We start from the raw sequence: 26754 nt of genomic DNA on the forward strand, positions 1-26754 counted from the left end.
GGGGGGGGGTGTATTCTCTTTACTCCCTCCATGAAGGCCTTTATAACAGGGATCTTCCACCACAACACTGAGTTGGGAAGTGGTGTATGCAGAAAGTGCCGCTAGGTGGACTTTAATGGAATTGAACACTAGACCTGAATCCAATAAATGGGTCAGGTATAGAATAATATGTGTGGGAGAGCAGTCAATTGGGTTGATGCTTTTTCCTCTGCACCAAATGACAAATCTCTTCCATTTGCTAGAATAGCAGTGGCGAGTGTTGGGTTTTCTGGCTTTTCTGAGGATGTCCATGCATCTCTGTGGGAGCTGTAGATGTCCAAATTCTATGATCTCAGGAGCCAGGCTGCTAAGTTCATGTTCTGGGGGCATGGATGCAGAGTCCTGCCCTTGTCTTGTGACAGCATGTTGTATGGGCAGGGGAGTTTCACTGGGGGAGATAGAGACATCTCCATCAAGTGAGCGAACCATGGCTGTCGGGCCCACATTGGAGCCACCAGTATCATGGTTACTTGTTCCTGGTGCATCTTGTGCACTACCTTGTTGAGAAGGGGAGTAGGGGGAAAAGCGTAAACAAATCTCCCTGACCATTGAATCGACAAACCGTTGCCCTTTGATTGGTTCTGGAGGTGTAACTTTGGCATTGTGAGTTCTCCAGGGTTGCGAACAGGTCTATTTCTGGGAACCCCCATTGCGTGAAGACGTCTAAGACGATGTCTTCGTGCAGTCGCCATTCGTACTCTTCGGGCAGGGGGAAGTCTCTGCTGAGTTTGTCTGCCAGCAGATTGAGTTCCCCTGGTACATGTTGTGACAGAAGGAACATATTCTGTTTGAGAGCCCACTTCCATATGTTCTGGGCCAGTTTGGACAGTCCTGGAGAGTGGGTTCCCCCTGTTTGTTGATGTAATACATGGCTGTGGTGCTGTCTGTAAAGACCATCACTGTCTTGCTTTGTAGGTGTTCCTTGAAGGCTTTTAGCGCCTTGAACACCGCTAGCAGCTCCAGAAGATTGATGTGTTTGGATGCTACGTTCGGAGTCCACTCTCCGTGAGCAGTTTGATGGGATAGGTGAGCCCCCCATCCTGTAAGGGATGAGTCTGTGGTTAGAGTGGCTTCCGCCGCGGGTGTGGCAAAGGGTTTCCCTTTTTCTAGGTTTTCTTTTGTCCACCACCGTAGCGAGAGAACTAAGGCCTGCGAGACCACCACTAGGTCGTCCCACAGTCCGCTGGCCTGACACCACTGGCTGTTGAGCCACTCCTGCATTGGGCGCAGGCGCGCGTGAGGTACCAAATAAATACACGACGCCATAATGCCTCGTACCGTCACCTCTCGACCGGACACATATTGAGGGATCTGAAACAACATGTTTTGGACCCTCTCTTTGGAGGGGAAGACGAGGCCGTCCTTTGTTTGAATTAGAGCCCCTAGGAATTGTTTGATTTGGCTGGGGTCTAGGCTGGATTTCTTTTCGTTGATGAGAAGCCCAACTGGAACAAAAGGTCTACCGTTTTTTGGGTATTGGAGAAGCATGTTTCGTAAGAATCCCGTTATGAGCCAGTCGTCGAGGTAAGGGTAAACTGGGATGGACAACCTGCGCAGGTGGGCCGCTGCCACTGCCAGTACCTTCGTAAATACCCTCGGTGCTGATGCTATGCCGAAGGGTAGCACTCTGAACTGGTAGTGTTTGCCCTCTATCATGAACCGGAGGTATTTTCTGTGCGCTGGCAACATTGAAATATGAAAGTATGCATCTTTCATGTCCAATGTTGTCATGTAATCTCCCTGTGATAGCAGTGGGATCACCTCCTGTAGGGTCACCATACGAAACTTTTGGGGTTTGATAAACTTGTTCGCTGGGCGCAGATCTAATACAGGGCGCATGGTTAGATCCTTTTTGGGTACAAGGAAGTACACTGAATAAATACCTTCCGTTACCTGAGATAGAGGCACGACCTCTATGGCTCCTTTTTCCAGCAGTTGCTGTACTTCTTGTAGAAGGATGGCAAGATGTTCCGGTGACATGCGTCGTCCCCTCGGGGGTTTGTATGTTGGGGAACTGTTGAATTTGATGCAGTATCCGTGGACTATGGTGGAAAGTACCCAGCGGTCTGACGTTATACCCTCCCATGCTGGAAGGATGGATGTTATCCGGCCCCCGACCGGTGTTGCATGGGAGGGGACGCGAATCTTCGCATCACTTGGTGTTGTTAGGGGCTTGGGAACCTCTGGGGGTGGACCCTCGCCCTCTTCCTTTGCCCCGACGCTGTCCTCTTTGGCTGTACTGGCCACTATTGGTCTGGAAATTGGTGGCAGGGTACTGTTGCTGCTGGTTTTGTTGTTGGCGTTGGCCACGAAAAAAGCGTTTATTGCCATAGCCGCGCCTGGTAGCGGGCTTAGAGATTTGGTCAAGAGTTTTGATCGTATCAAACTCTTTTTTAGCCATCTTCAGAGCCTCATCCACCGCTTTCCCGAAGAGGTTTGAGTCTTCAACAGGTTTATTTATTAAAGACGCCTGTGTCCCCGGTTTGAACCCCGAGTTGCGTAGCCATACGTGTCGTTTTAGGACTATTCCCTGAACTAGGGAACGTCCCGCAGTTTCTGCCGCATCCAGAGAGCTCTTTACAATACTCTGGGTTCCTTCGCCAATCGTTGAAAGCAGGCGTGTACGTAATGGTTCCGGCGCTTCTTCGGCGTCCTTGCGCAGTTTGGCCCACTGCGCGTCCGCATAGCTAGCGAGCAAAGAATTGTTGTTGGCAATTCTTGCCGAAAAGGCGGCCGAGGATGTAATTCTTTTTGCAAATGCATATAACCTCTTGCCCTCCTTGTCAGGTGGTGCCTCACTGGTGGAAAGTGGTACCCCTGCCCTCTTTCTTGTGTTGGTTACCACCAGGGAATCCGGAATGGAATGTCCCCTGATGTACAGCGGGTCTGAGGGTGAAGGAGTGAAAAGTTTTTCAATTCTAGGATTGACCCCTCTGATTAGTGCGGGTGTGGACAGCGAAGGGATGATTCTTCTCCTCACTGAAGCGAGGAGGGGAATTGTCTGACTGACCGGGGGTTTCTCCTTAATTACCTTTTCTACAAAGTCTAATTCAGGGGAGAGCTCCCCAGTGTCCAGTTCGAAGTGTGCTGCTGCTCTGCGCAACAGGGCATTAAATGTGGGTTGATCGTCAATGGGAGACGTGTTTCTAACAGGTGAAATGTCAGGAGGATTTAGGTTCAGGACATCAGTGTCGGAATATATTGATGGTGATTGCCAGGGGTGAGAAGGTCCTTCTTCTGTATTTTCTCCGAAGCCTTCTCCTACCAAGTCTGGGCTGTCTTCCAGACCTTCCTCCTGGTTCCGTCCGTCTTCCTCTTCCATAAAATCATCCTCCTCCTCAAAATAATGTTCTTCCCCAGTGAGGTCATACACACTGTGGAAGTCTGAGGCTGTGTCCTGGTGGGGATTGCCTAATCTTGGAATTTTGGCCCTGGGGTCCTCCTGAGGCCCTTCTCTTATTCTCTTTGGAGTGGGAGGGTTTTGGGCATTCATAAACCTCTCCATTCTTTCCATGCAGAGATGGAGCCTTTCCATGGTTTCATGGGGTACCCCTGAGCGGTCTAGCGGGGGAAAATTGGTGTCTTGTAGCTGAAAACGGCTCGACCTCTCCCATAACCTCGAGGAAAGTGTCCTGTCGCCCTCGGAAAAGCCTTCAGGTGTGCTGGGAATCCCTTCGACTGAAGGAGATCGTCCCTGTGTTTTCGGCGTACGCTTGTGGGCGTCAGCTACCACGATCCTCGCCAAGCTCTCAGCGACTCGTCTGTCAGCGGAGAGCTGTGGTTTCGACGTTATGGGTGTCGAACGCTCTACGGCGGCATGCGCTTTCTGCTGATGCGCTCCGGCCGATGATTTGGGGGTGGCGCCCTTATTTGCCGAAAGCCCAGTCGCTGGTCGCGGCTGCGGTTGCGAGAGGGGCTTCGAATCCGAACGGTCCGAGGAGGCCGCCGGTGAAACCTGCGTCTCCTTGGGCGCTGATGCTCTCTTTGCCTTCGGCAAAGAAGAGCCATGGGTTGTGTGCTTATGTGTGGTCTTGTGTGCGTCAGTGTCGCTGGGGTGTTCATCCCCATAAGCAGGGCGTGAGCCGAGCCCGTCGGGGCCGGGGACAGACGACGAAGCGCGTGTGCGCTCTCTAGGGGGGTTTACGACTTCCGTAGCGGAGGTCGTGGTATCACGTTCCTCGTCACTGTCGGAGGTAGCGACGGTGGGTGGAGCGTCGGCCTTCGACATAGCGTAGGCCGTCCACCTTTTGACCCTACGGTCTTTTAGAGTCTTCGGCTTAAGAAGCCGACAAGCCGTGCAACCTTCCTCCTTGTGATCGAGGGGCAAGCAGCGGTTACACCGTGAATGCTTGTCCTTCCAAGTAAACTTGCCCTTGCAAAGCGGGCAAAACATAAAGGGTGTCCTCTCCATAGCCGAGGCAATAAAACGTGATAACCACCCCAAGGGAAAGGAAGGGGAAAAGGAAAGGCATTCTCGGAAAAGAATTAGAGATGTCCCACGACCCCCACTCCCCCTACTGTATTTGGCCTGCGAGGCCAGGCCACGTGTTCGGCAACGCCGAAGGATCTCCTCCGCTCGTCCCCGTCGAAGATCTCGCTCGGCGGAGACAGCTTCACAACAGTGTCGAGGGGGGGGAATCGATATGTTCTATATTAATATAGGAAAACGACCAAAGGTCGAGGAGATGAAATCTGCAATGTCTCTCGAGGAGCTCCGCGTAAAGGCTACCAGTAGCTGGGCGGAAAAAAACAATCTGAGGGACCTCGACGCGTGAGGGATTGTGGGTACAACACACGTCACTATAGGGATAGTGTTACAGACACGCCTAGTCGACATCCCCTTTTCGACTACGAAAAACAAAATGCAATACTCCGCAGTGACCACTGGATGTCGGACCTATGCACAGCATGTGATTCTAAGCAGATTAACAAACATCAGAAATATATATTCTTCACAGAACTCGAGGCGCGCCAAATGTCAGAAGCAACGTAACTGCGGAAAAACGGAACCGAGGCCAACGGGTGCTACTTATACACCCGATGACGTCACCCTCGACGGAGGCCTTCGAGGGACCATCGACTCGACGATAGACGCACAGCGCCCTCTGCCAAAAACATTTCCAAAGAGCAGCAAAGTTGGATGGACTACATCTAAGATGAGGAATACGTCAGAGGACACAATCCACTCGAATAGTCGGTGCGGCTCAGCATGATATACTATTAGGTTTTTGGGTACACTTCTACATGCAATTTTCACAGAGGCTATTGTGCACACTTCAAAATGCGATTCACCACGGAAAGGCTATTGGGAGCAAGTCTAAGGAACAAGTTACTTACCTGTAACTGTTGTTCTCCAGCATGGGTCTGGCATGGATTCACATGCTCATGAATATTCCCCGTCGTCAGGCTGGGAATCCTCGGTAAAGAAAAAACCAGTATCAGTTTCGTTTCTGATCTGTCTTTCGTAGTAATAACCAATCACTGGTCTCTGCGTCATACTGACCACAGCCAATGACTGCCCTCTACCTAAGCACCGCCTCTGGCAGCCATCTTCAGATTTGGAAGCACGTGAAGTGGCAGTATGACCAAGTGAAGAGCCGCAGAGGGGTAGGCGGGAGGGTTCGCATGTGAATCCATGCCAGACCCATGCTGGAGAACAAAAGTTACAGGTAAGTAACTTGTTCCTTCTCCAGCATGGGGTCTGGCATGGATTCACATGCTCATGAATAAAGAATACATAGCAGTACACACATGCACAACCACGGGAGGTGGCAAAGGCTCAACATTAAGCATCACATCAACTCAACATTAAGCATCTTACCTCCTCACCAGGCTCACCTCAGGCGAACAGGTTGCGCAGCACTGCTTGGCCGACCCTGGACTCCTCCCTGGAATCCCGGTCGACGCAGTAGAATTTCGTGAAGGTGTGCGTCGACCTCCACGTAGCAGCCCTGCATATGTCCAGCAGGGGCACACCAGATAGGAACGCCGTGGTAGCTGCGATCGCTCTGGTGGAATGGGCTCTCGGACGGCCAGGCAGCGGTCGGTTTGCCAACCGGTGACAGTACATGATACAGCCGGAGAGCCATCTGGAGATGGAAGCCTTCGAGAGAGCCTTCCCCTGATTGACAGGTCCAAAGTTCACAAAGAGTTGTGACGTCTTCCGAAAACCTTTCGTGCGGTCCACGTAGAACTTCAGCGCTCTAGCCACATCCAGCGAGTGCAAAGTCCTCTCAGCCGGCGACGAAGGCGACGGGAAGAACACAGGTAACACCAAGGGTTCGTTGAGATGAAAGTCCGACGGTACCTTGGGCATGAACGAGGGGTGCGTCCTGAGCACTACCCTCGTGTCGTGGAAAGTCAAGTACGGGGCCTTGCAGGAAAGGGCCTGGATCTCTCCCACTCGTCGTGCGGAGGTGATGGCCACGAGAAAAGCTGTTTTCCACGATAGAAACTTCAACGGGGCCGAGTGCAGAGGCTCGAACGGAGGTCCCATGAGCTTGGTCAGCACCACGTTGAGCTCCCACGCCGGGGCCGGAGCCTTCACCGGCGGGAACGATCTGAACAGTCCCTTCATGAACTCTTTCACCAGACGATGAGACCACAAGGACGTCCGGCCCGTGGTTCTGGTGTATCGGGAGATCGCAGCAAGATGAATCTTGATGGACGCGTGTGCCAGACCAGCTTTGGCCAGCGTCAGCAGGTACGGCAGTACTTGGGGAGCCGTAATCCGTAGAGGGTTAATCTTCTGTGCGTGGCACTAGACAGAGAACCTCTTCCATTTGTGTCCGTAGCATTTAAGAGTCGAGGACGCCCTGGCCTTTGCAAGAACCTCTCTGCAATCGGCCGGTATGTCGTATCCTCCAAACTCTAGCGCTGCAGGAGCCAGGCCTGCAAGTTCAGCGACTTCGGGTCGTGGTGGAGGATGGCGCCTCCTTCCCTGGAGAGTAGATCCGCGTCCGCCGGCAGCTTGATTGGCGGGGACGCCGACAAGTCCAGAAGGTCCGGGAACCATATCTGCCTCGGCCACGCAGGTGCGACGAGGATCATCCTGCACCGTGACCTCTTGAGCTGGTTGACGAGCCGGATTAGCAGAGGCAAGGGAGGGAACGCGTAGAGGAACAGGCCCTCCCAGGGGAACGAGAAAGCATCGCCCATGCTCCTCGTCTGGGGAAACCTGCTGGCGAACCTCCGGCACTTGGTGTTCGTCGCCGTCGCGAACAGGTCGATCTGGGGTGTGCCCCACCGTCGGAAGAGGCGATCCACCAGATCCTGCCGTAGTTCCCACTCGTGGCACGAGCGCAGCTCCCTGCTGAGTGAGTCGGCGATGGTGTTTTTTATCCCTGCCAGATGAAACGGCACCAGAAGAATCCCTTGGGCGACGGCCCAATGCCACAGGTCCTGCGCCTCCTTGGACAGCGCTGGGGACCTGGTTCCGCCCTGTTTCCTGATGTAAAACATGGTGGTGGTGTTGTCGGTGAAGATCCTCACCACCTTGCCCTTGAGGGACGGAAGGAAGGACCGGAGGGCCCAAAACACTGCACGGAGCTCCAGGACGTTGATATGCAGGGACTTCTCCGTCGGGAGCCAGAGTCCCCTTGCGTGCAGATTTTCGGTGTGCGCTCCCCACCCTTCTAGGGAGGCATCCGTGGTCACAGTCACCTGGTGGGCTGGGGTCTGGAAGTCCATGCCCGCCGTCAGATGCGCGCGGGTGCCCCACCACCGTATCGCTCGTCGGAAACTCTCGTCGAGCTTGATCCTTTCCTCGAAGCTGCCCGTCGTCTGGATCCAGCGCGCATCCAGGAATTCTTGCAACGGGCGCATCCGGAGCCTGCACATGGGAATGAGGTAGATGCAGGAAGACATCATCCCGAGGAGGGACTTGATGGACCTCACCTTGGCCGCGTCGGCCACCAACATCCGTTGCACCTTGCCCAAGATGGTCCTGGTCCTCTCCTCCGACGGGGAGGCCAGAAGGGACACTGTGTCGAGCCTCGCTCCCAGAAACAGTGCGACTTGCGCGGGCACCAGGTGGGATTTGGCGTAGTTCACGGAGAATCCCAGGTCCGTGAGGAGTTGGACGGTCCTTGCCGTGTGGACCACGGCGAGCTCCCTCGTCTTGGCGCGGATGAGCCAGTCGTCCAGGTAGGGGTAGACGTGAATCCCCTCGCGGCGCAGCTGCGCCGCCACCGGTGCGAGGCACTTGGTGAAAACCCTGGGTGCCGACCGTAGTCCGAAGGGAAGGGCTTTGAACTGGTAATGACGCCCTTGGACCACGAATCTGAGGAATTTTCGGTGCCCCTTTAGGATGGGAATGTGGAAGTAGGCATCCTCCAAATCCAACGACGATAGGAAGTCTCCTTCCTCCAGCTGACCCAGGACGTGCTGGAGGGTGACCATCCGGAACTTCTGCGCCTTGACGAACTTGTTCAGGCGTCGCAGGTCCAGGATGGGGCGCCATCCTCCCGTCTTCTTCTTCACGAGGAAGTATCGCGAGTAGACTCCGGAGCCCCGAAGCCTCTTTGGGACGAGTTCGATGGCGCCCTTTCTGAGCATCGCCTTTACCTCCAGGAGAAGTTGAGGGACGTGAAGTTCTTTCCTGGCCACGGGGGGGACGCGCGGGCACCTTCTTTGAAACTCGAGCGCGTGGCCCCGGGCCAGGGCGTCCAGCACCCAACGGTCGGTGGAGATGGACTCCCACACGCTGACGAAGCCCGCCAGCCGGCCTCCCACCGGGGTGCTTCGGTGGGGGCCCGACCCCACGGCCGGTTCAATCCTGCTTGGACGCGGCCTTGCCGCCTTGGCCTCCTTGGCGACGACGGCGGGGTCCGCCAGACTTGCCTCGTCCTCTGTAGGCCTCTTGCGACGACGAGCGGGCCGCTTGACGGTAGGAAGCGAAACCGCCGCCGGAACTTTTGGAGGCGCCCTTGCCTCCGCCGCTCCGAAAGGGCGTCCGCCGTTGCTGCAGTACTCCAAGGGCCCGGGCCGTCTCAGTATCCGCCTTGATGGCCTGAAGGGAATCGTCCACTGTCTTCCCAAACAGGTTGTTCCCGTCGAAGGGCATGTCCAGGACCCTGGTCTGGACGTCCTGCCGAAAGTCCGTAGCCTTGAGCCATCCACGACGTCGAAGGCAAACGCCGTTGCCCATCTGGCGGAACCCAGTGTCGGCGATGTCCGTCGCCACGGTGATGGCGTGGTCCGAGGCCACCTCACCTTCCTGCAGGATCTCAAGGGCCTCCGCCCTCTTGTCGTCCGGCAGAAAATCCAGCAGGGGAGCTATCTTGTACCAGAGTTCCCTGTCGTAGCGGGCCACGATAGCCAAGGCGTTGGCCGCTTTAATCGTCGTCGCTGCCGACGAGATGACTCTACGTCCCATGGCATCCAATTTCTTTCCCTCGCCGTCCGGCGGGGAAGTCGACGTGGAGGCCGCACCCCCCCCCCCGCTTTCTTCCTGGCTGCCGCGGAGACGACGGAGTCCGGGGTAGGCTGCGCCCGGAGGCATAGGGGGGCCGAGTCCGGGACCCGGTACTTTTTCTCGTACCGGTCTCTTTTCGCTGGCGTCGTGGAAGGGTTCTTGAGGAGGGAAAGGCCCTCATCCCAAATGTCGTCCAACAGAGGCACAGCGAGGACCGTCTTCCTCTTGGCCTCGCGCCGTTGGTAAAGGAAGCCTTCCTTTTTCTTCTCCTCAGGGCAGAGTTGGAAAAGCTCGGATGCCCTGGCGATCATTGAGTGGAACGATCCAATCTCGTCGGGCGGAGAAGCCCTGGTGGGAGGCGACGACGGAAAATCCTCATCGTATGCCTCGTCGTCCGTACCCGTCGCTGCCGTGTCAGTCCCCGTATCATCCCCTCGGGTGGACGGGGAGGAGGGCTGGACGGGGCGCGATGGTTGAAAAGGAGGCGGTGGATGGATCCTTCTTTTCTTGGTAGGGGGAACACCAGAAGGTCCCGGTTCTGGATCCCCCGACGGGAGAGGTTCCTCCGTCGGTAACGGTAGTCTCGTCCTTATCTCGGAGCATAAGGACTGTATAGCCAACAAAATGGCCGCTGAGTTGTCTTGCGGCGCTGGCAGAGGGGAATCCGACGGGCGAGCAGGGGCCCCGTCGGTATCCTCGACGATGTCGTCGTCGTCACCTGCGTCGGGGCCCATTCCGACGGGCTGGTCTTGTTCCACGCCTAGGCCGTGGCTTAGGACCTCGATCAGCTCCTCTTCTGAGGTTGAGGCCGAATCTACGACGACGCCCTGCCCCCCCCTTCTTCCCCACGGAGGGTTTCACGGGGGTCCTATCGATGGGCACAAAAGAAGACTCCCTCCGAGGAGGCAGGGAGATTCTGGGCCCCGAGGCCGCCACCACTGGTGCAGCCTCCACAGGCTGGGCCAGGGCCGCCGCGACCGTTTCGATAGAGGGCTTGGTCGAATGGATCAAGGCCTTCACCACCTTAGGTGCGCTCACCGCCTTATCCTTGAGGGAGGGGGCACTGCCACGCTCCTCCTCTGCCTTAGAGCTCGACCGGGGCCTCTCCAGGAGCTTCGCCGGGTGCTCGGCCTTCCTCTTACCCGACCCAGAGCGTTGCTCGTGGTTGATGGTGCCGGGGAGGGTGCGCCCTGCCTGGCGCCCGTAGAGCCCGACCGTTCGGCGCTCCCGGTGCTAGCGGACTCGCGGTGCTTGGCCTTATGTTGGGCCCCCGTCGCCGGGGCGCCCTCAAAGGTCTTAGAAGACCGCTCAGATTTCTTCTTCTCGCCAGACGGGCTCTTACCCTCCAGCCAGCTGGCGAGACGTTGATGGCGGTCCTTCATGGTCCGTTCCGACATGTTGCCGCAAAACGCAGTCCTTCTCCACGTGCGTCTTGTCCCCATGAAGGCAGTAAAGGCAGAAAGAGTGTTCGTCCTCCTTGAAGACGTTCTGCAGCTGGCATCCAGGGCAGGCCCTGAACAGCTTTCCGGGCGTCGAGCTTCCCTTCTCCTGGGCCATGTCCGAGACCGGGCCTGAGAAGCTTCTGGAGTCCTCCGAAGTGTAGCTCGACGAAATCTTCACCCTTGAGGGGCACAGATGAATCCGACACGGGTCCCCGTTGATCGGATGTAGGATCGGTGGAGCTTGAGGCTCTTTTGACCGAAAGAATCTAAGTTTTGTGGAAAAAGCGCGAAAAAAATAGCACTAACGCTCGAGAGCAATAGCACGAGGATCCCAACACATGAACGTGCGGTAAAAATCTGAAGATGGCTGCCAGAGGCGGTGCTTAGGTAGAGGGCAGTCATTGGCTGTGGTCAGTATGACGCAGAGACCAGTGATTGGTTATTACTACGAAAGACAGATCAGAAACGAAACTGATACTGGTTTTTTCTTTACCGAGGATTCCCAGCCTGACGACGGGGAATATTCATGAGCATGTGAATCCATGCCAGACCCCATGCTGGAGAACAAATGCATACATTCCAGGCATACAGAAACCAGTTTGTGGATTGGGACCAGCCAGTCGCAACTGGAATCCTGGCTGCCAACACACGTGGCCTGCACTAGCCTGTGAAAAGTACCGCTTTCCTGGGCAAATGCATGACCAGAAAAAGAATTTCCTTACTTGGCAAAGCAGGAATAAAGCTAAAGAACAAAATGCCAAAAGAAAAAGCGAAAAAATTTGTTGCGCGGCTATGCAATGACACTAGCCGCAAAAAGCAGTAAACGCACGAAAGAGCAAAAAAATAATAATAAAAACACAGTAAAAATACAACTACTGCGACCAGCTTGTCTTTACACATTTAAAAGTTACCAAAGTGTAGTTCTAGGGTGAGTTAACTACTCCCCCATTTCACTGCATTGGAAGATGCATTGCGCAAGTCACTCAAAACAAACATGTAAAAAGAAAAAGGGAAAGGGGAAACAGTTTCCAAGTACTGACAGTATGAAGGACTAGTCAGTTTCCCCATAACAAGTGAGCAAAAGGGAAGAGAAGCTGAAGGCTTCACTTCACTGTAAACAGTCAGGACAAGGTTAAAAAAACAAAAGCTAAATATTTGGGGGGGGGGTGGAGGTGTGAGTCAACAGAATATGGAGGCAAAGTTGCCCCAAGAGAGATCTTTCCTAACAGGGGCATAGGGTTAAGGGCAGTAGCTTTGCAAGAAGTCTATTGGTATGTTTTATTACAACAAGCCCTGCCTCCAAGCTAAATCAGATGGTGGGACAAAAGTTAACCAGCTTCAGTTTGACAGGACAAGTATAGCTCTTTTTTAATTCTATCCACTTCCTTGCCTTCTGCAGAACAATGACCATCATGTGACCGTAGGTTGTTCTCATATGGTTAGCCTCTTTCTATACATGTGTTAAAGTGGGGGGGTCATGTTTCAGGAGAATGACCAGCAAACACAAGAGCGTGGCGCCAGAGGCCCCAGGAACATCAGAAGAAATATTTGAATTAAAGCTGCCAAAATGATGCAAACATTCACAAACAGGTAATTATATTCCCAAAACATAATTAAGTGCCAGATTAATACTACTCACTTTTTTCTGTGGAATGCCCGACCTATACTTAACGAGGAAGCATTTGTTTTGTACGACCCAGAGGAACCAAAGCCATTCACAAACCCACCATTGGGAAACGGTGCCTGCAATTGAGAAACAGGATTAAAGAAAAATAAACAGTAAATCCCACAAGGTGTCCCATTCAAAATGGCCATCTACTTACACACTGGCCCATGCAACTATTAAACTTTATTTAAAATAAAACTGTTGCTAAATGTTAAAGAGAATTGAAATATGCTATTTCTATGGCCATGCAGGACTATAAAGCAGAGTTGTGCACAGCTCTGGAAGAAGCAGGGTTACAAAAGCACATTAAATGCACAAGCCTCAAGTAGATGAAGTGGTGTTAAGTTTTTTTTCGAAAGCCTACTTTAAAAAGGTCTTCCAGTAATGCCAGCTTTTACATACACTGTCATTCCAGTGGAACAGCATGTACATTTAGCTACTTGATGAGGAAATTGTCAAATAAGTGGCTTTAGGCAGTGATGAGTATTGGTAATCAGGGTCAGCCAGGAGCACAAAAGTGTTGTAAGCATATATGTGCGTAGGGTGAAAGGGACATTAGGGCAAGGCTGTTGAGATTTGAGTTCCTCAAGAACATTTTTAACAGTACATTGAGCTTAAGACTTCACTGGACAGTTTAGGGTTCATGAAGATCACTGAATACTTATTTTGCCGGTCACAAGTAATGGTTGGACTCAGCTGGCACAGAAGAACAAGTTACTTCTTACCTTGTAACGTTCTTTCGATGGAATGTTCCTGCGCTGTATTCGTTATCTTTGATGTTCTCCATTCCAGCTTGCTGGCCTCGGAAATTTTTTCAGTAGAGGGCCCTGCGCGTAGACGTCCCTCGAGCTGGTGTCCCTCGACAGTCTTCGTATCGGCACCAACGTCATCGTGCATATAAATAGACTTGCGCAGCGTCCGTTGCTCTGTTCCGTTTTGAAGCTTAAAATTAGCTGTGCATGAATTGTCATTGACCTTGAAGGAGCGTAAGCTGCAACTACAAGGGAAGTTTTACTGCGGGGATGGATGGGAGGGGCGATAAGGAATACGTCGGAGGAACATCCCATCGAAAGAACGTTACAAGGTAAGAAGTAACTTGTTCTTCGAAGGGATTGTGTCCTCCAACGTATTCCTCATCTTTGATAAGACTCCCATAGCAGTACTGTAAAAAAGGGAGTAAAATTAGAATATTTGCCTTTAAGAGTGTACAGAATGTAACACAGCTTTCCCAAATCTTGTCTCCTGGCTGGAGGAGGAATCCAGGCTGTAAAATTTGTAAAGTTATGTGCGGACAACCATGTGGCAGCCGCACAAATGTCTCGAATCGGAACCCCTCTTTGGAGAGCCGAAGAGGCTGCGATACCTCTGGTTGAATGAGCCCCAAGAAGTTGAGGGGGTTTTTTCCCTGCCAATTTGTAGCATTCTAAAATGGTTAAAATAATCCATCTTGAAATGGTTTGTTTTGTGATTGGCAATCCCAATTTGAGCCCTGCATAACCTACAAACAGTTGGTCTGCTTGCCTTAACTTAGCAAGTCTGCCGATATAAAAACCTCAAGGCACGCCTTGGATCCAGCCCATCTAACCTCTCTTCCTCTTTCCCTGGGTGGGGAGAATAGAATGAAGGTAAAGTTATCTTCTGCGTAATGTGGAATTCAGGAACTACCTTTTGGAGAAAATGAGGCTTCACTTGTAAAACAACCATATCTTTATGAAAGGTATGAGGAGGTTTGCAAGATAGAGCTTGTAATTCGCTCACTCTTCTGGCAGATGTTAGACCCACTAGGAATACTGTTAAGAGTGAGGAACCTTAATGAATAAGAGTGGAGTGGTTCAAAAGGAGTACCCATCAGAAAATGTAATACTAGATTTAAGTCCCACAATGGAACTTGGAAAGGCTTTAGGGGAACATTAGTTAAACCTTTTAGGAATTGGATTACCAGGGGTAATTTGAAATATGAAGGCTCCTCCGCAATGCGCTTAAAGATTGACAGCATTGCGAGGTAACCCTTGATCGTAGCAACTTGAATACCTGAATTTGCTAAGTAGATTAAGAAAGCCAACACCATTGATGAACTGCATGAGAAGGGTTCGATATTCTTTTCTCTACACCAGCTGCAGAATTTGTTCCAACCGCAGCGGCATAAAGTCTTTGTTGCTGGTCTTCTAGCTGAAAGCAACACCTTTATCACGTAATCCGGGAGATCCCAATCCTTGTATCTCAACCTTTCAGAAACCAAGCGTGAAGGTTGAGGGTTCTGATGTCTGGATGGAGAACCTGACCTCCCTTCTGCGAGAGAAGATCCTCCCTTTGCGGAAGACGAATTGGAGGGCAGATTGACATGTCCAGAAGGTCAGGGTACCACGTTCTCCTGGCCCAATCCGGGCCATTAAGATCATGGTTTTCCAGAATCTTCTAAACCTCCTGATCATGTGAGGAATGACAGGGACTAGAGAAAACGTGTACAGAAGTGGAAACTCCCAGTCTACTACGAACGCGTCACCCAGAGCTCCTCTGAGGAAATTCCCTTGAACAGAACTGATCGCACTTCCTGTTGATGCTGGTGGCGAACAGATTAACTTGAGGGGTTCCCCAAAGGGCGAAGATCTCTTGAAGGACTTCCTGAGCTAGCTCCCACTCGTGGGAGACGGCTATGCCTGCTCAGAGCGTCCGCCGTCAAGTTCTTCTCTCCAGCTAGGTGAACTGCCGAGAGAGATTCCTTCCTGAATTTCCCAAAACCAGAGCTGCATTGCCTCTCTGCATAGTGGCATTGACCCTACGCCTCCTCTTTTGTTGAGGTAGTGCATGGCCACTGTGTTGTCAGTCAGTATCAGGATGTTTTTTCCCCTGTACTGATGGCAGAAAAGCTTTCAGCGCTAGTCTGATTGCTTTCCGCTCCAACAGGTTCATGTGTAGTCTGGACTCCGATGGAGACCAACGAGTGCTGATTATCAAGTCGTTGGCATGGGCTCCCCACCCCGTGAGTAAGGCACCCCGTGACTACTGTTATCGCCGGCCATGGTTGCCAAAACTGTCCTTTCAAAATGTTCTCCCGACAGGCCCACCACTGAAGGTCTCGAGCCACTCTGTCCGGGACAAAGCTCTGACATTCTTCCTGAGAAATGCGACCATTGGGTTCTTAGTGCCCACTGGAGGGATCTCATTCCCAGGCAATCCTCTGGCACTAGGAAGACGCAGGATGCCATGAGGCCTATCAACCTCAAAAAGTCGAAAGCTGGACGACGTTAGGCATTTAGAAACATGGTGACCATCTGCAGAATATCCTGAGCCCTTCCCTCTGGTGGCAAGGCTTTCCACAGGAAAGTGTCCAGGACCTCTCCAATGAACTGGAGTCTCTGATGGCATCATCTGTGACTTCTTTAAGCTGAGGGAGAAGCACAGCTCGTGAAGGAAGTGGCAGACATAATCTAGCTGGATCTGAGCTTGTTCCGAAGATACTGCCCTCATCAACCAATCGTCCAGGTAGGGGGTAGACGTGGATCCCTTCCCTCCTTAGACTTGCAGCCACTACCGACATTAGCTTGGTGAAGACCCTCGGGGCGGAGGTCAGCCCAAATGGCAGAACTCGAAATTGATAGTGAGAGTTGCCAATTGCGAACCTCAGGTATTTCCTGTGTTTGAGATGGATTGGCACATGGAAATAAGCATCCTGAAGGTCTAAAGATACCAACCAGTCTTGAAGCTGGAGGGACTGGAGGATCTAAGAAAGGGTTACCATCTTGAACTTGTCTTTCCTGAGGAATTTGTTCAATTCTCGCAAGTCCAAGATGGGTCTCAGTCCTCCTTCGTCCTTTGGTACTAGGAAGTAGGGGGAATACCAACCATGGTTCCTCTCCGCTACGGGTACCGGCTCTATGGCACCCTTCTCTAGCAGGTCTACAATCTCCTGCATAAGGAGCGGGTCTGGAAACTTCAAAGAGTTGTTCCCCGGTGGATGACAGTGGTGTGTAGGAAGGGCAGGCGTTAACCTTGGGTAACTGTTTCAAATGCCCAAGCATCTGACGTAATAGCCTGCTATTCTGCCAGATGTTGAGTTAACCTGCCCCCTACAGGTGTCTTGTGAGGGGAGACCTCAGAGGGGTTTAGAAGCGGTTGACACAGATGCCGAGGGTAAAGTGGCACCTGCTGCTGCGGCTTTTGTATCTTTGACCCGTCCACCATGGGTGAATCGTTTCTGGCCCCTTTGAGCTGGCTATCCTCTGCCTTTTCCGAAAGCGGAGTAAAGGCGAAAGGACTTACCCCACCAGGAAGCTCCTGAGGGACGATTCAGAGTCTGCCGGATTGCAGCCCCAAGAGATTTTGCTGCTGCTTTGGATGTTTGTAATCTCTCCAGGCTGTCATCAGCCTTCTTACCAAATAAAGAAGTGCCATCAAAGGGCATGTTCAAAAGTCTGGCATGTACATCTGGAGCAAAACCAGACTTCCACAACCACGCAAATCTGCGGATTGTGGTACTTGCCGCCATGGCCCTGCTGATACTGTCAGCAGAATCAATGCCTGTTTGAAGGGATACGCACATTGCATCTTTTCCATCCCTGATGTTTAAGAATGCTTCCCTTTCCTCTCCTTCTGGGAGACAGTCAGCCACAGATGAAGCACACTCCCAAAGTGGATGGCTGAATCTTGCTAGTGTGCAAGTGGCGTTAATAGAAGCGCCATGCTACATGCCGAAAAGACTGACATGGCATCAAATCTTTCATCATCCCTGTCCTGTGGAATAGTGGGGTATGCAGACCTACTATTAGATGAAGTTGCTGCCTGTACAACCAAACTCTGGAGTTGGGCGCTTGCTCAAATATTCATCATCTGAAGCATATACCCTGTACTTAGCAGAAAGTGTTTGCAAATTGGGAAACTTCTGAAGTTATCCCGGCAGTAGAGATTTTTCTCTACACGGCAGTATGGAAGGGAACTACATGATCCTCCATCAGAGCCCTATAAGGGGTCTCAGTATGCTCCCTAGCATGCTCCCCAGGGTCTGGTTTAGCAAACTCTACTTCTGGAGAAGTATCTAAACCACTTGCCTCATGTAGAGAATCCTAAAGGTCTTTTAATCTGTTCTCTTCAGAGATTAATTCCTCTGGCATGGGTGTTGTAGTCCTTTGCAAACCAAAAGGTCCCTCATGGTCGTAATCCTCCCCTTTCTCCTATATAGAGGACAAGCCTCTAAAATAGTCAGACATAGGATATGGTTTAAAACCCATTTCTAGAGCAGAAGTAGCCAAACTGGTTCTCACTGGCTGAGAAAACGTCGAGGTTGTCGACGTAGAAGTCAAAGGCTTCGACAATCCCGAAAAGGGCATCGAAAAAGTCTGAAAGGACCACGATGTATTCAAGAGGATCAGGATCCTACTCCGAAATTGTTGACGGCATCCTCGATGTAATAATGGTCGAAGTCCTCGACACCTCTGTTTGAAATGTAGTGACAGTTGTAGGCCTGTCCTTTATCGGAGTCGACAGTGGCGTCGAAGATGGCGTTGATGTAACCGATTTATGCGAAGGGCCCTTCGACAAAGGAGTCAATGACAGATTTGTGCGTCGAGATAACCCTCGACGACGGCGTCAATGATGCAGTCTTACTGCCTTTACTCGAGGGTTCAAGACGCCCTCAGGCAGTTTCTCTCGTCAGCTTCAACGACTCGCAGCGTTTTGTTTTTTTGGCTCATCACCTTTAGGCGTCTCCGAGGGGGTCGAGGCCGCTTTCTCGAAGACGCTAAGCATTTTCTTATGGAATTCCTCTCACTTAGCTGGAGAGCTGTGTTTCCTGGAGCAGGTGACCCTTTCTGGGGAGGTAGAGGAAGAAGAGGGAGATCTACATACACCAACCGTCCCACCATACCACGTATCAAAAGATCCAAGGTTGGAGGTATAGGCTTCCCCTACCTGGCACCAAAGCTTTGGAACGCACTGCCCACCAACCTCAGGGCAGAAACATCCCTCCTCTCTTTCCGCAAACAACTCAAAACTGCCCTCTTCAACCAACTTGCACACCTGACCACTCTCGTGTTCATTATGTACATGTCTATAAAGCATAATCACTGCCCAATGTAACCACGGGCACCAACTGTATGTAACTAAGCTTAAGAAACACTGTAACCAGCGCCACGATGCCTTCGGTCTGCTGTGCGCTCAACAAATGCGAATAAATAAATCTACTTCTCTTCGATTGTTTTGATTTCAAAGACTGGTGGGAACCGCTTCGAGACCTTGAATGGGAATGTTTCTTGTGACGAGGAGGCGAATGTCTCGACTCTGCCGAAGAAACTTTCGAGGGAGTAGAAGTTTTAAGAGTCTTACCTCTAACTTCCCCTTACGCTCCTTCAAGGCTTTTGCCGTCATGGACATACAGTCCTCGCATTCTGAACAGTGATGCTCAGATCCCAAGTACCACAAACAGATCCTGTGAAGATCCGTCAACGACATTTTCTTCCCAGTCACAACACTTTTTGAAACCGGACAGTGGGGTCGATGGTTCGGATGAAAAAGCCATCAAATTTATATGATATCTTCGAAGAATAAGCAGAATCTTCCTGAAGAAAGGAACCGAGAGACACGTTTGAGGCCCATGAAGCAAGGAAAAACGGAACTGAACAAGGGACGCTGCGTGAGTATTTTTACGCACAATGTCGGCGCCGATACGGAGGCTGTCGAGGGACACCAGCTAGAGGGACGTCAACACGCAGCGCCCTCTACTGAAAAAATTTCCGAGGCCAGCAAGCTGGAATGGATAACAAAGGTAAGGAATACGTCAGAGGACCCAATCTCTTCGAAAAGTGGGTTATGGTTCAATGCCATTTAATGTGACACTAACAAGGAGTCAATCTCTAAACGTCATCCCCATTTCTTTAAGCTTGAGTCTTTGGGTTAAAAAGGACAAAAGATGGACCCTGTACAATGTTGCAGTGAAAAGATAAACCAGATGCTGCACTACAGTTTAGCTACTTCTATAGCCAAAGGTTTAACAAAAGTACACTTTTGTGCACGGCAGTCATTGGATGACTGGCAATAAGTAGACTCCACAACCAGTCTTCTGCTGGCCTCTGGGTTGTAGAAACTCAGAGGGCCGTGCAGGACAAACAATGCTATTCCATGGAAACCAGAGTCTGGCTGTGAATGACTCAGCTGTGTCCCCAACCAATGGAAAAAGACTCTGGTCATCTTTTTTCACCGTTTTTGTGGAAAGGTCCTTCTAGTGTTTAACTCTGCGCTCCAAATCAGGTTTGGTCCCTTTATGCGTGAGCCTTTGGTGGGCTTCAGGACTGAAGTCTGCCCCTGAAGTCTGAGTGTCTGGGGTGGGCAGGAAGTGAGGAAGGTGCCCGAAACTCCCTGTGCTTGTTCTCCTAGGAGACCCAAAAGCACTCTGGCATGATTGGCTGGCTGACTGTTCGGCAAGGACAGCCCCCCTGCTGGGTGAGTGACAGCTAGGCTGCAATGAATGGGAGAAAACTGTTTAAAAGGCGAGTCTCTGGGACCGAAAGGCAGAGTCGACCACTGGAACGAAAGAACCGAAGATGAGCTGCAAGAGGACGGCTGCTGCAACCACTGGACTGTTGGTTTGCCCGGTGAAGCCCTGCTACACCTCCGAATAGCCAGATCTCCATTCGACGGAGAAGCTCCTACCAGAACGGCTTCTTCCTTGCAGTTGGTGGGACCAGTCAGCTAAGAGGACACCTGGATACCATTCTCAATGCTAGTTAAGGTTTAGCCAGGGAGAGGGAAACCAGTTTGTCTTGAAGCAACGGCTACTGAACCAAAGTGACTCAATTTTGTTTGCTCCGATGATCCCGCGCAATGCAGGAGCCCCAACGTCCTCTCTTGTCCCCACGACTGAGACTCAGGAACAGAGAGATCTGTAGGAACTGCCAGGAACTAACGTCTTCAGCTACATCTTTTTTGCTTCACTTTAAGGTACTGTGCCATCCGGTTGAGATCCTAACTCTTGCGGTGAATGTTCGTGAAACTTTCCCAACTTGCAAGCCTAATCAGCTTGTCACCCAGCATATCATTTGTTTTCGTCTAAACTACTTCTAAAAACGTTTACAAAGACTTCTGCATATGTACCAGAACTGTGCTGTCCCATCCAAGAACACTACACTTTTGACTTTTGCCTGGCCTATTGAATTGAACTGACCCTCCTGGTACATTGAACCTTTGCATTATCTAAAATAAGTGTTTGCTAACACAATGTACAAACTTCTGCATTTTTATTCCTATTTGAAATAAGTGAAGTGCCATTTGGCTCCTTTTTCAGGGCTCCAACTGTGCCCACCAATAAGTTTTGTACTGTAGTATATTGGCGTTTAATATTGAGTTTATTTCCACTAGTGAAGTTTTCTAAATGATTGTGTACATAAATGTTTAAGTATTTCTTACCAAGAAACCTTGAGTGTGTCTACTTGAACCACTGATTGTGATACTTGTGTAACTTCCTTTACTGTTCACATTCCCTCAGCTCGCTACCAAAAGTGTGTGGTACAGACTTAAACCAAAGGCTGGTTTTTGCTTGCACCTCTAGTCCTAATTGTGTGGTGTTCCCACAGGGTACTGCATACAACCTCGCCTAACACATCATCCAGTAAAATCTGGTAAAGACCGATTTATCCTGATTGCCAATTAAATACTACCTTCTTGTCTAGTCTCACTAGACTTCTAAATCCAAGTGGCCCTTTTAACAGACACCTGCAGAGACTAAGCCTGTGTTCCCTGAACACAAAACGGAGGCAGCAGCTTGCTGGCTTTTTACATAGTCACAGCCAGTGATTTACACAAGGACAGAGCAATGAGACATTCTTGGGGGGGCGTGGAGGGGGGAAGGAGCACAAGGTGTCTTGAGCACAGTGACTGAGGAACTCTAGGGACAATGAGGCCCTGAATAGGGTTTAACTTGAGGAAGCAGGTGGGTAGAGAAGGGCAGAGAAAATGACAAAACCCAGTGTGAACCGCTAGGTAAGAAGTAGTGCAGTCCAACTTGTGTGGCACTTCACAAGAATGCTCTTGGTAGTAGGTAGCCCACCTTTTAATATAGGCCTGTACGACACAAGTTGTTAGCGTGTGACTGAGCAGCTAGGCTCATCTTAAGAGGGATAATGTGAGATTTAGAGCTGTGCAATAAAACTAGTAAATACAAGTATCCAATTAAACACTTAGATATATAGTAGATAATTTGTACACCAAGATAATTAAAACACTTTAAAAAGCAGTAATTGGCTGTAACAATAATCCCAAGTTAAGATTCAATTCAGAAACTGAATAAAGCAGGCACGTAATTCATATGTTCCAGCACCCGGAGGTGACTTCATTTGAGGTCAGTATAGCATTTATATAGTATCTCCTTTGCAATATTGATTTTGTCAAGGAAGGAAGTGTTAGATCAGTATAGACTGATAGGTTATAAGAACTTTTAGATTCTCCCAAAAGGATGCAGACTGTATTATCCCAGCATTCAAATGTTCAACATTTAAAACCTGTAAGGGAACAAGCACTGCCAAAGCCAATAGGTTTAGAATGAGGCCTTTAGGGAACCAGGACATCCAAAGTCAAAGGTCAATGTTCAGGTGCTCTTCTTAGAAACATGTTCTCCAATAGTCTGTTCAAAGGAGAAAGGAGAAATCAAAGCAACTAAGTCACCTTTAGAAAGCACAAGCTGTAAGGCCAAGCAGGTATGTTGAGGTCAACTTAGTATAGGGTTAAATTGCACTCCCAAAGATAGGAAGCACCCCAAATGGCAAAATGATTTTTTTTTAAAAAAAGCAAGCCTCACAGTGCCTTGAGAATGGAGTGTTCCAGCTGCTTGCCTTCATAATGCAATGCAGAAGACCCTCTTTCTCGGTCGTGGTGACTAAATGGAGGACGTCTGGCGGGCTCCTGCAGCAACAGTCTCGAGATAGAGAGAGAGAGGGAGGGAATCTGCAGCAATGGCTTTCCATCAATTCAACGCCTCTTTGTGGTCTTGTTGCCTTTTTCTCAGCACCAACCAAAAGCTCTGCTTAGGATTTCCTTCATCCCCTCTGTCCTGAACTCTGGTGTGGGGACTCTGGATGCAGATTTCTTGCTTCTGTAGGGTCCTCTGGATGCCCACGAAGATCTGGCCGGATCCGGACAACAATGCACTCACAAGTGGTCAAGGTACCCCAGGTATTGGGCTTTGGCAGCCTTCGAAAGTATCAGCAAGTCACGGGTTGTACCAAAACAACACTAGTTGGTCCCACCAGCGGGTGTCCTAAAGTAATCCTTTACGGGTATTCACTGTCGATTTGAAAACTGGGTCAGCACAGCTGCAGGGCTTCACCGGGCGCTTTGCTGTACAGGGTGGTGCTGCTGGCGTCTTCTGCTTTGGAGGTTGTCCTCCAGTGGTCAACACTCCTCGTCCCAAATACCTTGGTTTTTATTCAGCGAGCTGGCCAATTGGAACTCGTTTCACTCGGGCACACCTGGAGACAAAGGACAGAAGTGTCTGGACCCTCCCTCACTACCTGCCTTTCCAGACACTGGAGCCTGGGAAGGCTTCAGGGATGAAGCGCGCCAAAGGCATACTACACAAAGGACTTGAACCTGATGCAAACAGAGTAAAAGCCTAGAAGAAACTAACAAGAAATGGCAAAAAAGAACACCAGGCCATTTTGGGAAATGGTTACCCTTGGGTACAGCACTGCAGCTGAGGTATCAGCTTGCAAATACATGTCACTTGGTAGTAAAAAGAGAAACCACTGCCACCAGCCGTTCAAGTGAGTTAGTGTAACAAAGTTTTACATGAGGAATAGGTTAAAGGAAGGACTATATCCCCCAGCACTCCACATAGGCACGACTGCTACAACATATGGATAAAGGGCAGATCAATGGCGACATTGATGTTGCGCGATCTGTCTGCCGCCTTTGATCTGGTGGACCATGGTAAATTGGTCACCAGATTAAGGGAGGTAGCGAGATTCTCAGAGACCGCAGCTTTATCGGTTTAGTCATTCCTGAGCAGTCGAAGTTGTAGATTATGGAGTGGGAATGCAGAGGATACTCCCATAATTTTGAAGTGTGGTGTGCCACAGGGAGCATGCCTCTCCCCATCACTACACAATATATTTACAGTGCCATTCTTCAACTTGTTGGAGAAAAAAAAAAAAACATGGGGTTCACTAACTTTGCTGATGACACCCAATGTACCATTCCTGTTAGGCAAAGATGAGGATGAAAAAAGGTTAAATGAGACTTATGAAATCATCCAATTGTTGATGGAAAATTGCCAGGCACTAAGAAAAAACAGTTGATGTTAATCGGCACAAGTAATAAAATAAACTGGAAGAAGGTTACAAACACTTAGTAATAGCTGGGTGTGATATAGAAAAAAAGAAAGGGAAGACCCTGGGGGGGTTGTCCTTCACCAGAATTTCAACGTGAAAGCACACAGGTAGCCTGATGTCTTCTACGTCTTAATATGTCAAACTGCAGGCCTAGCTTAGACCCTATTTTTCCTCAAACTAATTGCGAGACTGTTGCTAGGGCTATTGTTGGGTCCATTTGCTAGAATAACAGTGACGAGAGTTAGGCTTTCTAGCCTCCCTGAGAAGGTCCATGCATCTCTGCGGGAGTTGTAAATGTCCAAATTCTATGTTCTCAGGAGCCAGGCTGCTAAGTTCATGGTCTGAGGGCATGGATGTAGTGTCCTGCCCTTGTCCTGTGACAGCATGTTGTACGGGAAGGGAAGTTTCACTGGAGGAGATAGGGACATCATCAAGTGAGCGAACCATGGCTGTCTGGCCCACATAGGGGCCACCAGTATCATGGTAACTTGTTCCTGGTGCATCTTGTGAACTATCTTGTTGAGAAGGGGAGGGGGGGAAAGCGTAAACAAATTTCCCTGACCACGGTATCGATAGACCGTTCCCCTTGGATTGGTTCTGGGGGTACCTGGAGGCGTAATCTTGGCATTGGGAGTTCTCCAGAGTTGCAAACAGATCTATTTCTGGGAATCCCCGCTGTGTGAAGACGTCAAAGACGAGGTCTTCGTGTAACTGCCATTCGCACTCCGAGGGCAGAGGGAAGTCTCTGCTGAATTCGTCTGCTAGCAGATCGAGTTCCCATGGTACATGTTGTGACAGTAGGAACATGTAGTGTTTGAGAGCCCACTTCCAGATGTTCTGGGACAGCTTGGACAGTCCTGGAGAGCGAGTGCCCCCTTGCTGGTTGAGTTAGTACATGGCTGTGGTGCTGTCCATGAGGATCCTCACGGTCTTCCCTTGCAGGGGTGCCTGAAAGGCTTTCAGTGCCTTGAACACAGCTAGTAGCTCCAGTAAGTTTATGTGCTTGGATGCTATGCTCAAGAGTCCAAACTCCGTGAGCAGTCTGATGTGATAGGTGAGGCCCCCCCCCCATCCTGTGAGGGATGAGTCTGTGGTTAGAGTGGCTTCCGCTGCGGGGGAGGCGAGTGGTTTCCCTATTACCATTTTTCCTTCGACCACCACCGTAGCGAGAGAACCAAGGCCTGCGAGACGACCACTAGATTGTCCCATTGTCCGCTGGCCTGACACCACTGGCTGTTGAGCCACTCTTGCATTGGGTGCAGGCGCGCGTGAGGTACCAAATAAAAACATGATGCCATCATTCCTAGTAAGCACATTGCTTTCCGTACCATCACCTCTCGACCAGCCACATATTGAGGGATCTGAAACAGCATGTTTTGGACCCTCTCGCTGGAGGGGAAGACGAGGCAGTCCTTTGTTCGAATTAGAGCCCCAAGGAATTGTTTGATCTGGCTGGGGTCTAAACTGGACTTCTTCTCGATGGTCTACAGTCTCTTGGGTATTTGAGAAGCATGTTTCGTAAGAATCCCCTGTTATGAGCCAATCGTCGAGGTAAGGGTATACTGGGATGGACAACCTGCGCAGGTGGGCCGCTGCCACTGCAGTACCTTCGTGAATACTCTTGGCGCTGATGCTATGCCAAAGGGTAGCACTCTGAACTGGTAGTGTTTGCCCTCTATCATAAACCTGAGGTATTTCCTGTGCGCTGGCACCATTAAAATATGAAAGTATACAGTGTGGTCATGTAATCTCCCTGTGAAAGCCGGGGGAATTACCTCCTGTAAAGTCACCATACAAAACTTTTGAGGTTTGACAAATTTGTTCGCTGGGCGTGGATCTAGTACAGGGCGCATGGTCAAGTCCTTTTTGGGTACAAGGAAGTACACTGAATAAATACCTTCCGTTACCTGAGTTAGAGGCACGACCTCTATAGCTCCGTTTTCTAGTAGTTGGTCCACTTCTTGAAGAAGGATGTGGAGGTGTTCTGGTGACATGCGCCGTCCCCTTGGGGGTCTGTACGTAGGGGAACTGTTGAATTCTATACAGTAACCGCGGGCTATGGTTGATTGTACCCAGCGGTCTGATGTTATACCCTCCCATGCTGGAAGAAAGGTTAACCAGCCCCCGACCGGCGATGCATGGGAGGGGACCCGAATCTTTCAGTCATTTGGTGTTGGTGGCTTGAGAACCTCTAGGGATGGGACCCCAACCTCTTCCCTTGCGACGTTGTCCTCTTTGGTTGTATTGTCCACTGGTTCCTTGGTTAGAGGACCAGTTACCTGCAGAGTATTGCTGCTGCTGCTGCTGGCGTTGGCCTCGAAAAAAGCGTCTGTTGCCATAACCATGTTTGTTGGGAGGCCTTGAAATTTGGTCTAGAATTTGATGGTGTCAAATTCCCTCTTTGTGGTCTCTAGTGCCTCATCCACCGCCTTACCAAAGAGGTTGGCATCTTCTATAGGTTTGTTAATTAGAGATGCTTGTGTTTCAAGTTTAAAGCCTGAATTACGTAGCCATACATGGCGTCTGAGGAGGATTCCTTGGACTAGGGAACGGCCAGCCGTTTCTGCAGCATCCAGAGTATTTTTAATGATGCTTTGGTTGACTAAGGTCCCTTCAGTAATCGTGGCAAGAAGGCTAATACGTAGGGGTTCCGGTACCTCCTGGTACCTCCTCGATGTCCTTACGTAGTTTGCGCCATTGTGCATCTGCATAACTTGCCAGCAAAGAGGAGTTGTTGGCAATTCTTGCGGAAAAGGCAGCCGAGGCTGTAATCCTCTTTCCTAGGGCATACAATTTTTTTGCCTCTTTATCTGGTGGTGCCTTGCTAGTTGACAGCGGGACCCCTGCTCTTTTCCTTGTATTTGTCACCACTATGGAGTC

At 50.5% G+C, this 26754-nt stretch overlaps 1 protein-coding gene across 1 annotated transcript in view; it reads right to left on the minus strand.

Annotated features, from left to right (window-relative positions):
* The window catches only part of LARP4 (La ribonucleoprotein 4), a 615863-nt gene that overhangs the window by 231065 nt on the left and 358044 nt on the right, over window positions 1-26754 (minus strand). Inside the window, exon 10 of the mRNA XM_069653450.1 lies at window positions 12536-12639. Coding sequence (XP_069509551.1) covers window positions 12536-12639 — 104 coding nt within the window. The remainder of the gene's footprint in view (window positions 1-12535; window positions 12640-26754) is intronic.

Source organism: Ambystoma mexicanum, chromosome 3q, assembly GCF_040938575.1.
Source record: "Ambystoma mexicanum isolate Mex_15411 chromosome 3q, UKY_AmexF1_1, whole genome shotgun sequence".
Lineage (NCBI taxonomy): Eukaryota > Metazoa > Chordata > Amphibia > Caudata > Ambystomatidae > Ambystoma > Ambystoma mexicanum.